Here is a 12878-nt window from a genome sequence, read left to right as displayed (position 1 = left end):
TCCATAGCAAAAGCGTAACAAAGCAAATCAAACCCTGTAATGTCCAAGAGTAGCAAGCCAGGATGGGGCATGCCTCCAAGGCGTGGTAAGAAGAATTGAGTAGGAGGATATGCCGGTCCGGGAGAATTCGAAGGGTGTCGCGAGACTCGCGCTCGCAAAAAAGGGAAGTGATAATAAGTCCAGACTCCATGATGAAAATCGAATTTATCGTGGTCGTCTCCTGAGAGGACTTGGTCGTCGTTTTCGGTTTACAAGTCAGGTTATAACTCAGCCAGCCGTTTCTGAAGCTTGGCGACAGAGATGCTTGCGATGGGCAGCTTTGAAGCAAGGCTGGTGAGCGCATACATAACCGTCCCCAGTTCATTGCGGACATCGGCGTCAGCGCCGTTCATGGGCCACGCCGAATTGATGGTTGCGAGTTCCCGAAGAAGGGCCTCGGCGACAGCAGTCCAGCAAGGAGCAAGGATGGGATCCAGAAACGCGAAGTCGGCGTCGTTGATATGCGTGATGATGGTGCCACAAGCCCTGGCGGCTCGCGCGCACTTGTCGTAAGAGACTCGATCGTCGGGCACGAAGCGTTGGTAGAGGTGAATCAGCGCAGTATGCACAAGAGTGTGAGCGGTGATCAAAACTGGCTTGTCCTCTGGCCCAACAGTGTCGAGTGTGTGTAATGGTGGTAGAGTACTGAGGAATGCACCAATGGTGAGCTCGAGCGAATGGATTTCTTGACGGAGGGGGTCTGATGGTTTGATACCTAAGTGAGCATGGTCAGGATCAATGACTTGTATGAAAAGCATTGGCATACGAGAATCCCAGCTAATAGACAACGAGCTGGCTCGTTCAAACAGAGCAGAAGCCTTGGCGCGCATCGCTTGGTTTGAGTAACCGTTGGAGGCAACGTCACCTTCCACAAACGACTTGATTGTTTGAAAGTTGGCGCCAGAAACAAGAGCACCTGTTTGGTAGTCCGTCATATCGAGCGGCCATGGCGCGTGAATAGCATTCCACGCTTGAGGTCCATCTGGGATGATCGTCGACTTGCGCAGGACAACCGACCAACAACGGTCGAGGTTATAAACCTGCCAAAACGCCAACACCCTTTCCCCACGTCGCAGGTCCATCTTGAGCGGCTTCATGTCGTCATTGTCAGACAACCAGCCACCAACGCTCCTCTCCTCCTGCAACTGTTCCTGAAGCCCACACTGAACTGCCAACGCTGCGGCTGCACTGGCATGGTAGCTTCCCTCTAATACCCGTCCGTTTGAAAGGAAATAGGTCGACAACAGACATTCAGCCTGAACAATGTCAAGAGTCTTGTCCCCGTCGCGCAAGGCCTCCTGCAACGCATCGAGTGCCATCGAAAGGTAGTGATCTTCGTGTTGGGACAGCGGCCCCGGTCGGGAGATGAAGCAGGCCCAAAGATAGATCGCATTCATAAGCACTGGATGGCGCTGCTCTGCAAGGGAGCGATTGAGGCTGTCCTTGAGCTGACCCATGTGAACCTGGAGGCCGCATTGGTGGCGGTGGGGGGTGAAGATTTCCAAGCTAGATGGGGTGAGTGTGAGGCAAAATTGATCCGACGGCACACGAACAGCATGAGGGCTAAATCAAGGGGAGGGTTGATTTGCGATTGAGGCTCTTGGAAAAACATGTCGGCCCCAAACAATGGCGGCGAAGCTGAGACGGCTTGACTCCAAGAACCTTCAGGTGAATGAGCAGAGTCTAAGACGTTGCATCAGTAAAACATTGAGCAGTCGGATCTAACAACATACCTGAGGGAAATGGAGAGTGCCCTGCTGAGAACGAGGCATCTGCTGAATCATACGACGAAGAGGGTGGGGATTCTGATAGACTCCTCAACGCTTGGGGGTCGAAGGTATGAGGGTCGAATAGAGTCACAGCCGGTGAAACATAGTCAGGATCCTCCAGTTCTCGAACTCTCTGCTCAAGCCGCACAATGGTCTCGCGAAGAATTTGTGTTCGCGTCTTGCCTTTGCCATCATCGTATTCGCAGGCTTCGCCTTTCTTAGCACGCGCACATTGTTGACAAGCGGGTTTTGCGCCATCGCATCGCTAAAAATGAGCGGTGAGCAACGGTCCCGAGGTGGGAAGCATGAGACACACCATTTTGCGTTTCCTGTGGGATATTATGTCCCATTTTAGCGCCACAACTAAAGAAAGACCGGGAAGAATTGACCGACCTGCATCGCAGACAAGCTTTGCCTCTTTGCAAAGTGCCATGGGCTCCCTCCGCAGGTGATGTCTTATTGGCCATTAAGTCGAAAGCGGAATTAAAATTTACAGCCAGACGGCGAGAAGGCGGCACTGTGCGAAAACGGGGAAAAGTGACCGCGAGCAGGGGAGGGGTTTGGACGGAAAGCAGGTGAAGTATAGAGGTGGCAAAGAGAAGCCGGGCGAATTAGTGGGACAGCAGGATTTCGGAAACAAGCATGAACGGTCGGAAGAGGAGGTGGGGGAACAAGAGAGCCTCGTCCACCATATAGAGTTATTATAAACATCATCACAGCCGAGACGCGCTACATCCTAAAAACGGCATGCGTCTCAGGGCCAATCAAATCGAGATCTGAAACTTCCAGTGTTCACATGAACATCCTCCGACTTTGTCTCGCCACCCCCGTCCACTCATCGCCTTGCTAAAGTTGCTCTACCACTCCGTAAATACTCCAGTTACTACTTCATAGTCTCCAGCTTGAAATACACAGCGATTTTGACAACTCTTTATCCAGCGAGCTTCTCACAACGGGCATATCAAGCCGCTCACCCACTCGGTCCGATATTAATTCCCTGCAAAAATGCCGAACGCGGGGTTGCCCCGGCACCGCAGTTCTAGAGCATTTTCCATCGGCTCTTGCAAGTTGCCTCAGTAAGAAAAGAGAAGCCTCTTCCGAAGAACCGATCCAACGATAAAGCTCTCCTCCAGAAAAGTTCAGAACACGGCCAATCTTCGCCTTGCATCGACAATCAGCTCATCAGCAGTCTGTCTGTGTGGACGCCGACCAACTCGGGTCGGCTTTCTTCCGAACCGCGCCCGGGTCCGAATCCATGCTGTGCTTAGGTCTGCCTCGTCAATCCCTTGAACGGACCCAGAGGTTGGCCGACTACTGTGGCACTATCAGAGTCTCAAAATGCGCCAGTTAGTCCAGAGCTATCGCTCGTGGTCGATACTACCGTCCAAACACACCATCACCCCCCTGCTCTTGAGCCGGAACCCTCCCAAAAATACCGACAGAGAAGCGCTTGGCACGAACATCCTCACGACGAAGTATACTGTCGGTGCTGCGGTCAAACTCGCACGCTGTCCCACCAGCATGGCAGTTCACATGTCATACCTCCAGACAATCTTCGTCAAAAGCGGCAACGAGCCCTGTTCCCGCCGCCCGATTCACTCTCCAAATATCCCTATACTGCCTCTGTCAACCTCTACGCAGGCAAGCGATACGCATTCCAGCACTTTTCTAGCAAATTTTGAACTTATTTTCGTGAGTAAACTGTGGGCCTCTCAGCCGATCTTCGGGTGATCCGCGTCGATCAAAGGGCTTTACTACGGACCGTCGGCGGCCCGCGGTATGCTGCTTACCACATTCACCGCCCGCGCTTCCTCGTTGCGTTGTCCATTGGCGACGAGCATCACTGTTTCACCGCCCAGCGTCCACATTGGGTCCACACGAAAGAAGCCTTGCTTTTCATGTTGCCCAATTCTGAATTCGGATAGGACCTGGAACTTGAATCTTGACTCTAGACATTTGGTTCTTGCTCGAAATAGAGCCAGCAATAAAAGTCTTCAAGGGGCAGAAAGTAAAATATGCCGATAACCTGATGCCTGTCTTTGCGAAAGCAGCCATAATAAACCATGATTCAGGATGTTTCTGGGCTGACTTGAGGTCAGTTTGCCGAGTCGCAACTCAAATTTGTTAGTCTGTACTTTGTATGATAAAAAAGGGCAACACGAAACAGTGAGCATATAAAAAATACAACACACAGTGAACGAAAAAAGTCTAGTAAACACCATTCCCGGCGCGGAAGCCAGGATCATTGGGGCGTTGGAGCTGAAGCTGTTTCGCGTGGGCCAGTCGCACGTAGGCATAACGTTGGAAGTGATTCAGCATCTGCAGAAACACTGCGCCAACCTGTCCCCGCCGCTCAGCACGCATTCTAGGATAGCGGGCATGATACTACTCACCGGGAAAGCGCGGATCTGATTGAACAGGTCCACAGTCGCATCTCGTACCGCGTCCCTCTGGTGGAAGCAGCCAAACGCAAGGTGGGCCAGACCTCCGCCATTCGGCATAAGGTAAGCGAGGAGCTGTCAAAAACATAGGATCACGGATTCATGAGAGACGCCATCACCCACCTCAACAACCTGCTCGTAACTTTTCACGTTGTCCGAAAGTGCTCGCATAATCGCAATCATCTCCGCGTCGGAGAGGTATTTGGCGTTTCGTATCCGGAACAATTGATGAGCGACATCGAACCCTTGAATCGTGTCTGTGAGTTGTGCATTCCGAAAGTCCTTCATAACGCGCGAGTCAATCGACCGGCGAAAAGTAACGCCCGCTTATACGCACCACACAAATATATTCATAGCTGTTTGTTTTCCTCCACGCTTCAATGCGCTGTGCATTACCGGTAATCTCCCTCCGCCCGGCGGTGTCATCAACAAACGACATGCCGCTCCCCAATCGCGGATTCGGTAAGCGATTGTCGAAGACTGTACTGGGGTAGCCAAACTTGGTGGACCCGATTGTGTCCTCCTCGTAACGCGACGCCAGCCGCACGAACCGAAGTACATATTCAGTGAACCGCATTCGAACATGATTTTCGCCATAATGGTATTCAATAGCGGCTTTAATCTGCAGGACCGTAAGTCATGCGATGACCAAGTGAAAGCAGCCATACATCCTCAAGGAAAATATTGTCTGCATTATGGTCAGCGGATTTGACGTTTGTGCCGTCCTTTTTTGCAAGATCCTCCTCGCTGCCGAGGGAGGCATCTGCATTGAAAGTTGTGGCACGAGAGATCGCCGGGAGGCCCAGAGGCACGGTGGAAGTCACCGGGTAAGTGGTAAAAATGTCCTTTGCTACGGTGACTGAACCTACAGAGATGTCCAGCAGTAAATCCCAAGTAGGCGACGTTTTAAAGATGGGATTAGTCACTCCAGCAATATATGCGGGTCTAACGCATCATATTGAGCTCGCAATAAACCATATTGGCCATCCTGACTTACACTGCTTCCCACTCGTCCTTGTTATTTAGGTTGGCGTATGGAAACGCACGTTCAATAAAGCCCCGCAGAACAGCACCACACCCTGAGCCCAACGCACAAGCAGAAAGAACGAAAGTCGAAACTTCGCCAGCCGGTTTCTTGTGGCCGAGGAAGATAATGCGCTTGCCAGTCACGAGTGCATTGAAGAGTATGATTATGGGATGCGTTTGAGGGCCATTAGTGTAGAGATGTGGATGCATGGGACCAGAAACCTGTGCAGTTGACGAGAAAGCCTTGACGAGCATTATTAAGGAGTACTGAAGCACATTATGGAATAATATTGTCAAGAATGGAAAGCCTACATCGCCGACCTCTTCAGGGAATGTTGAGAGAGGCATTTTGATTGGTAATTGGTGGTCCATATAGGCAACGGTGGTATGATAAAAATGGGTATCCTTGCCGAGCCCAGGTCGGGAATGAGGGTCTTGAAATGATGGTGTCAACATGGAAGGTCGGAGGGTTCCGTTATGATGTTGAGCAGAGGAGCCGGACGATGCATCTGTTGACCTTCGCCGCTGATAACTCGAGCCAGCCACCGTTGTTCCGACGAATGAGTGGACACTATCGTTCTCCTCACCCTCTGCGCTTGTTGTTTCATGCCCACCTTCATCACCACCGACCCAGACTAAACTTCCGCCAAGGGAAAAAGACGCCTCTGAGGGAGACGACTGGGAAACAGCGGCTCCAGCAGCCATTGTGGTCTCGTCACGATCTCTTTTCATCAAGATCCCCTCCTCGAAACTCGAGAACGACTCGCCCGATTGAGTTGAACGATGTTGATGAGAGCTTTTACCGTAAGGTTGGTGCTGAGGGCTCAAATGGGCAAATTTCTCGGCAAAGATGTCTCTTCGGTCCGAGTAACGCATGACCATTTTCTCGTTGCGCGTTAGGATGGGTGCTCCGGAGAGATCCATAGAGTTGACGGCGTCAAAAAGACGTGCGAGGCAGTCTTGAGACGGGTCCGCCAGGTAATCGTCGAGTGCCATCAGCAAAACAGGCTACATGAGGTTGATTAGGAGACTGAGATGATATGGGTTGCGCACCTTGAATATTTGGATGAATGGATGTCGAGTGCATATCGCCAACGCCAGGACTTTAGCACCTCTATATTGATGTTAACGTTTCTATACGGCAATCGACGACTTCTATATTGCACCTTTCCAATGTCGAGTCATGTTTCGTACGGACCAGGTTAAGCACACATAATAGATCGGGTTTGTCACCTTCCCCGTTCTGCAGCTCTCCAGCCAGCGCAGCCGTCTTCACCTCCGGCGTATCGAGTGCAAGAACAGGGGAAATGGTGTTGAATGGGGTTTGGTTGAGGAAGAAGACGGTCCAGTCGTCAAGCTGGGTCTCTGCTCCATCCGGGAGCATAGACATAGCAAGAACACTATTTCTTGGGTGAGAGATGCATTCCGCAAACGCAAGCACACACCTTTCATCGACTCCAAGCGGCTGAGGGAACTGGTATTTGAGTTGCGCCCCAGCAAGAATGTCAAACTCGGCCAAAAGCACAAATGAACAATGCCCGCCATCCGTCCCCATGTCCACGAACACGAGTTGGTTATCGGATCGCGCTTCTCTCAGTGGAATGTGAGCTTAGAGTGTCATGAAAGTCGCGTCAAGGGAGTAGTAACGTGTGACCAAGAAGCCAAAATTAAATTATTGAACATATAACGGAAAAAATATCAAGCTACGTCTGTAAGATAGCCTCCGGGAATAGGTTCACTCGTGTACCACCCAGACGTTGAATTTGCGTCTTCACAGGAGGCCAAATACACCTTCAATTGCACCCTACTATTCCGACACCGTTCAAACAGCAATGGTAGAATCCGCGATTCAGAGTGGCCGTTGAGACATAGATTGAAGACTGCACCATAAAGTGGTGTCTTCTGCCCCAATCGAGAGACAACCATTCGATAGAGCTCCAGGTCCTCCACGTGATCTCCAGAGACGTCTTTCAAAGACACAATCTCCAAGTTGGGTAGATTGCGTGGCGTCCCATCTTCCACACTACCTAGCGTGAGGAACCGAAATACATCATCGCACAGATCAATTTGCAGGGCTAGCTCGATCAGGCCGTGCATCTGTGGCGATTGGAGGAAAGCAAGGTGATGGGCTGCCGTATGGTCACGTGTTCGGGGATTATCTTGAAGAGCAAATCGTTTAAGCACGCAGCTAGGTCCCGATCGGGCGAGTAGTTGACGGAGAGCATTGGCATCATTGCTACGACGATGTGAACGAGTGTATCGTAGCGCAAAACCCTCAAGCGCCTGTAAAACAAGGCAGTCAAGAAGCGGTGCAGCATCGGTATGGTCGAAATGAATGGCGAATGATTTGAGTCGTGGCAGCGAAACTCGATGATACGGACGGACAAATGGTGCGTCAAGTGAATCTGGCGTGATTCTCAACTCAGCAGTAATTAGGTTGCGACAGAGTTTCAAAACAGTGATGTAATTGGCAACTGGTGAGCCGACTTGAGTGGTATCGAGCTCCGTGAGACGATTCCAGTGAATATGAACCTGCAGCGTAGAGGGGTGGATGACGAGAGACTTCAAGGCGGAGTAAGAGTGCAAGATCTTCTCCGTCTTCAGCTTACTCTCGCGATCCCAGTCGTCATTGGTGGCGAGATGGATATGCTGTAGTAGTGGAGCCGAATCAGGTTTATCGGGAAGAAGGAGCATCGACTTTTGCGTGTGCAAAGAGAAGAAAAGGGTGATGCGATACCAGCGGTACAACTGGCTGCTGAAGCGTTTGATGATTTCTTCCGTCAGTCCATGCTCGTCTGGGTCCGTAAAGTTCGCATTTTGTTGCGTTTGCCGGAGGTAAAGAACCAAAGAGGCTCGCTGCGACCGTTCAAGCCACATTTCCACCATCGGTACGTGGGGAGGGCGAGGTCGGTCAACCCAAATGGTTGCCCACAATTGTGGATGAGACAACGCAACGCTTCGCCAACGTCGACTGACGTGTGAGAGGATCAGTGGCTCTAATGCAAGGCGACCACGTTCAGCGATGGACCCGAAGCCGTTGAAAGATAGAGTGCACATGAAAATCTCTGAGAGAACATTGGCGGGGAGCGTGTCGACGGGTGTGTTCGTTAAGCTTTTCAGCAGAGGGCTGACAAAGGAAAGCCCCGTTGTCCATATCTTGCTAGGTATTTCATTGAGCGGAATGATATTCTGTGTAGAAGATAATTAGGGAGGTGTCCACAACCTCGAAGACGTACGTGAAACATCACCTCCTCTTGGTATCTAGAGCGAGAGAATTTCCTTCGAGAGAACGGACTCTGCTTCATAAGAGAGAGCCATGGTAACCGGGCTTTGTGCTTCTCTGGGCACAAAGTGAGAGAACAAGGTCTGGTCAAACGGTCACAATTTTCGTCACCCATACTTACTGAGAGCGCATAAAGAAGATGTCGTCAAAGTGGTACATGTGTTGTGTTTACTTCAATCCCCCCCCCCTTCACTATACAAGCTGTCCATTCGCGTTGAACTGCAACTCGACCAGTGAAGGCCCAGCCACAGTAACCTCATCATCCGCCCGTCCACCATCACTCGTAATGACGCAAAACACACGGCCAAACAAGTTATCGGGAACCTTGACTCTGGTATTGTTCTCTTCGAGCGGAACAAACGTTGGCTTGCCGGCACCGCTAATGAAAGCGGCAAAGAGTTGCCGGTTTGGAGCGTTAGGGACTGAAAACGAGACAGTTGCCGTTTGGCCAGGGTAGATATTGCTGAGTGAAAGAGCAGGAAACCGGTTGAGGCCAGGAAGTAAGGGAGAGTTGGAGGCTGGACACGATTTGATGTATGAGAGTAGAGCGGAAAAGGCTTGACTTGGACCTAGTGAGGCTTCGAACGCTGTAGTCCAGGCGCTGCGTTGCAAGACTGCACCGTTTAGCCAAGCTATATATCATGGTCATCATCAACTATGACCTCCACATGATGAACAAATAAATACACACAGTCGTGGCGAGCCTCCACCGCCATCATACTTGCAGCAATACTTGCATAATCTCTGTTATTGAGGAGACGGAGAGCGCCATTATACGCGGCAGTCGTGATGGATTTGAGGGTAGTCGCTTGCTCGATAACAGACCGCGCATCCGTGAATGAGCTATCAAGAGTCAGTCAAACACAAAAGACAATGGATGGAACACGCACAAGATAAAATCGCATGGCGAGACAGCAGAGACACCAGCGGTTTTGAGGGCAGTAGAGAGAAACATTGCATGAGTTGAATCGTGATCGTGCATTTGCTGGAGTCTTCCGTATACCCAGTCAGGCTCGCCAGCATCTCGGAAGGCGGTTTGAGGGAACTGAGCGACCGCCTGCTTGTAGAAGTCGACTTGAAGGTATTCTGGAAACCACGTTGAGACGGATGCGAGAGAGTGAGGGATACGAACCGAGATTTAGGGCGAAGTTGAGGATGTGGGTGTCTGTAGAACCGGCGAGATGAGATTAGCTTGGCGAGATGGGAAATCCTCGAACCTGAGACGCCGCGTTTGGTGGGAAGGGAAAGGGCAATATTGACAAAAGAGAGCGTGGTTATGGCCGCAAATGTTTTCATGTTGTCGTGTGAACGAGAGTCGGTGCAATGAGCGTGGCTGGAGGTGGTGGTACGAATGAAAGTTGATGAAGAGATGTAACATTTGTGACTGGCCCCTCGCCTAGATCATTGGCTCAGATTCAAAAAACCGACGCCGCTGCATCTGCGCAGTAGTAGTGCATAACCTAAGAGGAGAAATTGGGTATTTCGGTATTTTACAGCCTCATTACAGCCTCGGCCGCCATCTTACTCCATTATTCCCAGCCAGATAAATACCGCATTCTAACATCCTCTCTGCCGCTTGTACAAACAAGCTACGGTCTATGTCCCTTCTTCGAAGGAGACTCGGAATCAAATAAAAGACGGGCAACTCGACAACTCACTCTTTGACAGGCCACATCAGTCTTGGAACGCTGAGCTCTTGCAACGCAGGGCACTCTGTGGCGTCGAACTTGAGCAGATACTCACCCCATGCACCTAGCTTGCTCCTGTCAAGAGGTCAGGACAGGCTATCCAAGGAGATGCTACCGACGCTTCGCTAGGATGAGGAAACCAGCGCATTTGAAGCGTGATCTTGGTCAGCGATTGGAATTTGCTGGTGACAGGGGGAGGAGAGATGGCCACGCTGCGTCGTCTTCGCGATAAGGCGGGCGTGTCCGCGCGCCACTCAAAGGGTAAGAAGGCATTTCTTGGAGGGTAGGGTCGACCAAATTGCTGCTAGCTCATTGTTAATTGGTCGAACAACAGTAATACCCAACTGGCTTACATCTGGCCAAAGGACAGACAGTTCCGTGAGACAAGGACACAGAGCGGACAAGCGCTCTGGCCCTGTGGCTTTGTGCCCACATCTCGTCCACAATTGCGCAAGATATGTGAAGCACCGTCAATGACGCTCCATGGGCAGACAGAAATGGAACATAGTTGACAGTATTTGTGGTTGCATAGAGCGTTGTGAGCGAAGGAAGCCTGATGATACATTAGAGTAATTCGAATCGCAGTCAGGTATATTATACCGTGCGGCAGCTAAAGCGTCCAAGAAGGTGGGATCCGTGACGTGGATCCATAATGCCTCAAGCTTGGGAATTTCTCCAGCGTTCGTCTCATCGGGCGTATGAAAAACGGCCTTGCATGCCCATCTGAGCCTTCTGAGACTCGGTACTCTCGAGAAAATCTCTGTTGCATCGATAATTCGAGTGGGAGGAGTAAGCTCTTCTCCAAAATTATATGCAGCGTCGACTTCTGCACCACAGTCTTGCAATGTTGTACCACTCCGGCTCAAAAGCCGTTCGAATAGATCCCACGGTAACGGCTTGGTGCGAAATCGGACCGAGTAAAAGGTCTTGATTTGTAGGTCTGGTTCTGACAGAAGCTTGTTGAGTCTGTCTAAGTTAGCGGGAGAGCCAAAGAAAGATAAGTTTGAATAATACGAAGAACGTCCTAGTCTCTGTCCGAAGTCATTACTGCAGTAATCTTGGGAAACAATCATACATAGAACATCTTGGAGACGCATAAAATCGACAGTCTTGAAGTTCGAAGCGAAAGCAGCCCGACATCCCGCCAATCACGTTCCGGTAGAGCCATTGTGAGCTGAAGAATGCGAGACCAGATTGATTCTTGGAGCTGTAGAGGCTGGGAGCCCATAGGCGAGAACGGGGTACTGGTGCTAGCATCAGCCGCAGAGTCTTCGTCAACCGACTGAGGGAATTCTGCCTCTCTTGAGCGTGGCCGATATCTTGGGACACAGTTAGCCGGAGTGTGTAGCCAACCATTTTGAATCACTGACACTAGTTCATAGTTACGGATGAGTTGCTTTAGCGCGGGATCTCGCAAAGATCCTTGTTTTGCGTGCCTGTGGTACCACCAGAATTTTCGACTGTTGAATCCCATATGCTGTAGGGGGCATGATTTAACCAAGGGGTAAACCCAATCGAGACAGTCTTCGCGGGGAGTCACCACTGTCTGTACTCTGGCGGCTTGGGCCAATGACTCGAAGAAAAGTGCCGCGCGGCCATCGGAGTCCCTCGCATAAATGTAAGGCGAGACAAAAAATGTCTATAAACAATTAGACGCGCTTCCGAGTCACATTGCTCAGAGGGCACACCAAGTGATCCCAGGATTCAACAATCGCCGTGCGAATTGTACCAATGAGGTTTGTTACTTGTTTACTCCTCCGCAAACTCCCGCCCTCGTTGATGATAAGACGTGTCGGATTGATGAGAGGCAATCCTTGGCAGAGTCCAGTCGTGCTATTTGCGCCCCAGATTTCTAATGACAGATATAGGTCTGTGATGTTTGGCGCACTCGCAAGAATGGTGAGCATCGAGTCTCCGTAGCCACCTTCCACTCTAAGTTTCCGAATGTGATTCCCAAGGCCGTTGTGCGTCGCTAAAGTCAACGCCAGCGCCTCGGCCTGGCCAACGGAACGCAGGACGACAACGTGGTAAAGCAACGGTGTCGCGGCATGCAACCATTTTTTGCATACAGCCAAGTACGCAGCAGTGGATTGATGGGAATACTGAGCGAATGGAGAGATGGGGCTGTTGTCAGCGAAAAGCTCGTCTGGGACCTTGAGAAGTGGTGAGAGGATTTCTGAAATGATTTCGTAGGGAAGTGAATCTGAAGGCAGCATTGATGAAGTTGGATGCTGGGGCTTTACAATCTTAAAATGAAGATTTTAAGAGGAGAGGAAACACTCCATAGAGGGAGATGACCGGTCCGGTCACATGCTACAATTCCTGATTGACATCTGCCACTCGCAGAGCACGTGCTCTGCGGCACGAAAAGTTGAATGCGGCGTTGGATACTAAGTACTGACGTTGACGAGCCGGAGGCTCACAGCCTACAGGATTCAGGATAAAGATTGTCTCTCATTCCCAGTCACAATGCCGCCCTTTTGCCGAAGGGGTCCGGCGCCCCGTTCCAGCCCCGCTTTTCAGAATGTCGACATGGACTCTCACGAGAAATCATTTGTGCCTGCCTTCAAATGTCCCCCCACGATGCCTATAAAGCTGGAGCAGCTGACCCGGTGACGACACTGCGCGACTT

At 50.9% G+C, this 12878-nt stretch overlaps 5 protein-coding genes across 5 annotated transcripts; all 5 read right to left on the bottom strand.

Annotated features, from left to right (window-relative positions):
* Window positions 1–260: 260 nt before the first annotated feature.
* On the bottom strand, window positions 261–2241 carry MIND_00112100 (Fungal-trans domain-containing protein; the record flags this gene model as incomplete). Its single annotated transcript, XM_037358066.1, has 5 exons — window positions 261–754; window positions 806–1545; window positions 1593–1722; window positions 1773–2073; window positions 2125–2241. 5 exons carry the CDS (start codon window positions 2239–2241, stop codon window positions 261–263), a joined length of 1782 nt encoding a protein of 593 aa, XP_037225976.1.
* A 1775-nt stretch (window positions 2242–4016) lies between these two features.
* On the bottom strand, window positions 4017–6830 carry MIND_00112000 (Protein mesA; the record flags this gene model as incomplete). The annotated part of the gene is made up of 10 exons (XM_037358065.1): window positions 4017–4148; window positions 4202–4324; window positions 4373–4531; window positions 4587–4871; window positions 4918–5194; window positions 5247–5542; window positions 5588–6283; window positions 6329–6389; window positions 6442–6675; window positions 6721–6830. The coding sequence occupies 10 exons, from the start codon at window positions 6828–6830 to the stop codon at window positions 4017–4019; spliced, it is 2373 nt and encodes a 790-aa protein (XP_037225975.1).
* A 143-nt stretch (window positions 6831–6973) lies between these two features.
* On the bottom strand, window positions 6974–8667 carry MIND_00111900 (uncharacterized protein; the record flags this gene model as incomplete). The annotated part of the gene is made up of 2 exons (XM_037358064.1): window positions 8512–8667; window positions 6974–8464 (listed from the first exon to the last, which is right to left on the bottom strand). The coding sequence occupies exons 1-2, from the start codon at window positions 8578–8580 to the stop codon at window positions 6974–6976; spliced, it is 1560 nt and encodes a 519-aa protein (XP_037225974.1). The 5' UTR covers window positions 8581–8667.
* Window positions 8668–8750: 83 nt separating this feature from the next.
* Window positions 8751–9854, bottom strand: MIND_00111800 (uncharacterized protein; the record flags this gene model as incomplete). Its single annotated transcript, XM_037358063.1, has 5 exons — window positions 8751–9190; window positions 9250–9401; window positions 9449–9644; window positions 9691–9723; window positions 9776–9854. The coding sequence occupies 5 exons, from the start codon at window positions 9852–9854 to the stop codon at window positions 8751–8753; spliced, it is 900 nt and encodes a 299-aa protein (XP_037225973.1).
* A 557-nt stretch (window positions 9855–10411) lies between these two features.
* MIND_00111700 (uncharacterized protein) lies at window positions 10412–12462 on the bottom strand (the record flags this gene model as incomplete). The annotated part of the gene is made up of 6 exons (XM_037358062.1): window positions 10412–10554; window positions 10600–10799; window positions 10847–11277; window positions 11322–11565; window positions 11617–11885; window positions 11935–12462. 6 exons carry the CDS (start codon window positions 12460–12462, stop codon window positions 10412–10414), a joined length of 1815 nt encoding a protein of 604 aa, XP_037225972.1.
* Window positions 12463–12878: the final 416 nt, after the last annotated feature.

Source organism: Mycena indigotica (genome assembly GCF_014461135.1).
Source record: "Mycena indigotica strain 171206Taipei chromosome Unknown Mind.scaff0001, whole genome shotgun sequence".
Classification (NCBI taxonomy): Eukaryota; Fungi; Basidiomycota; class Agaricomycetes; order Agaricales; family Mycenaceae; genus Mycena; species Mycena indigotica.
The sequence above is the reverse complement of the archived record's forward strand: the minus strand, read 5'-3'. Positions and strand labels throughout refer to the sequence as shown.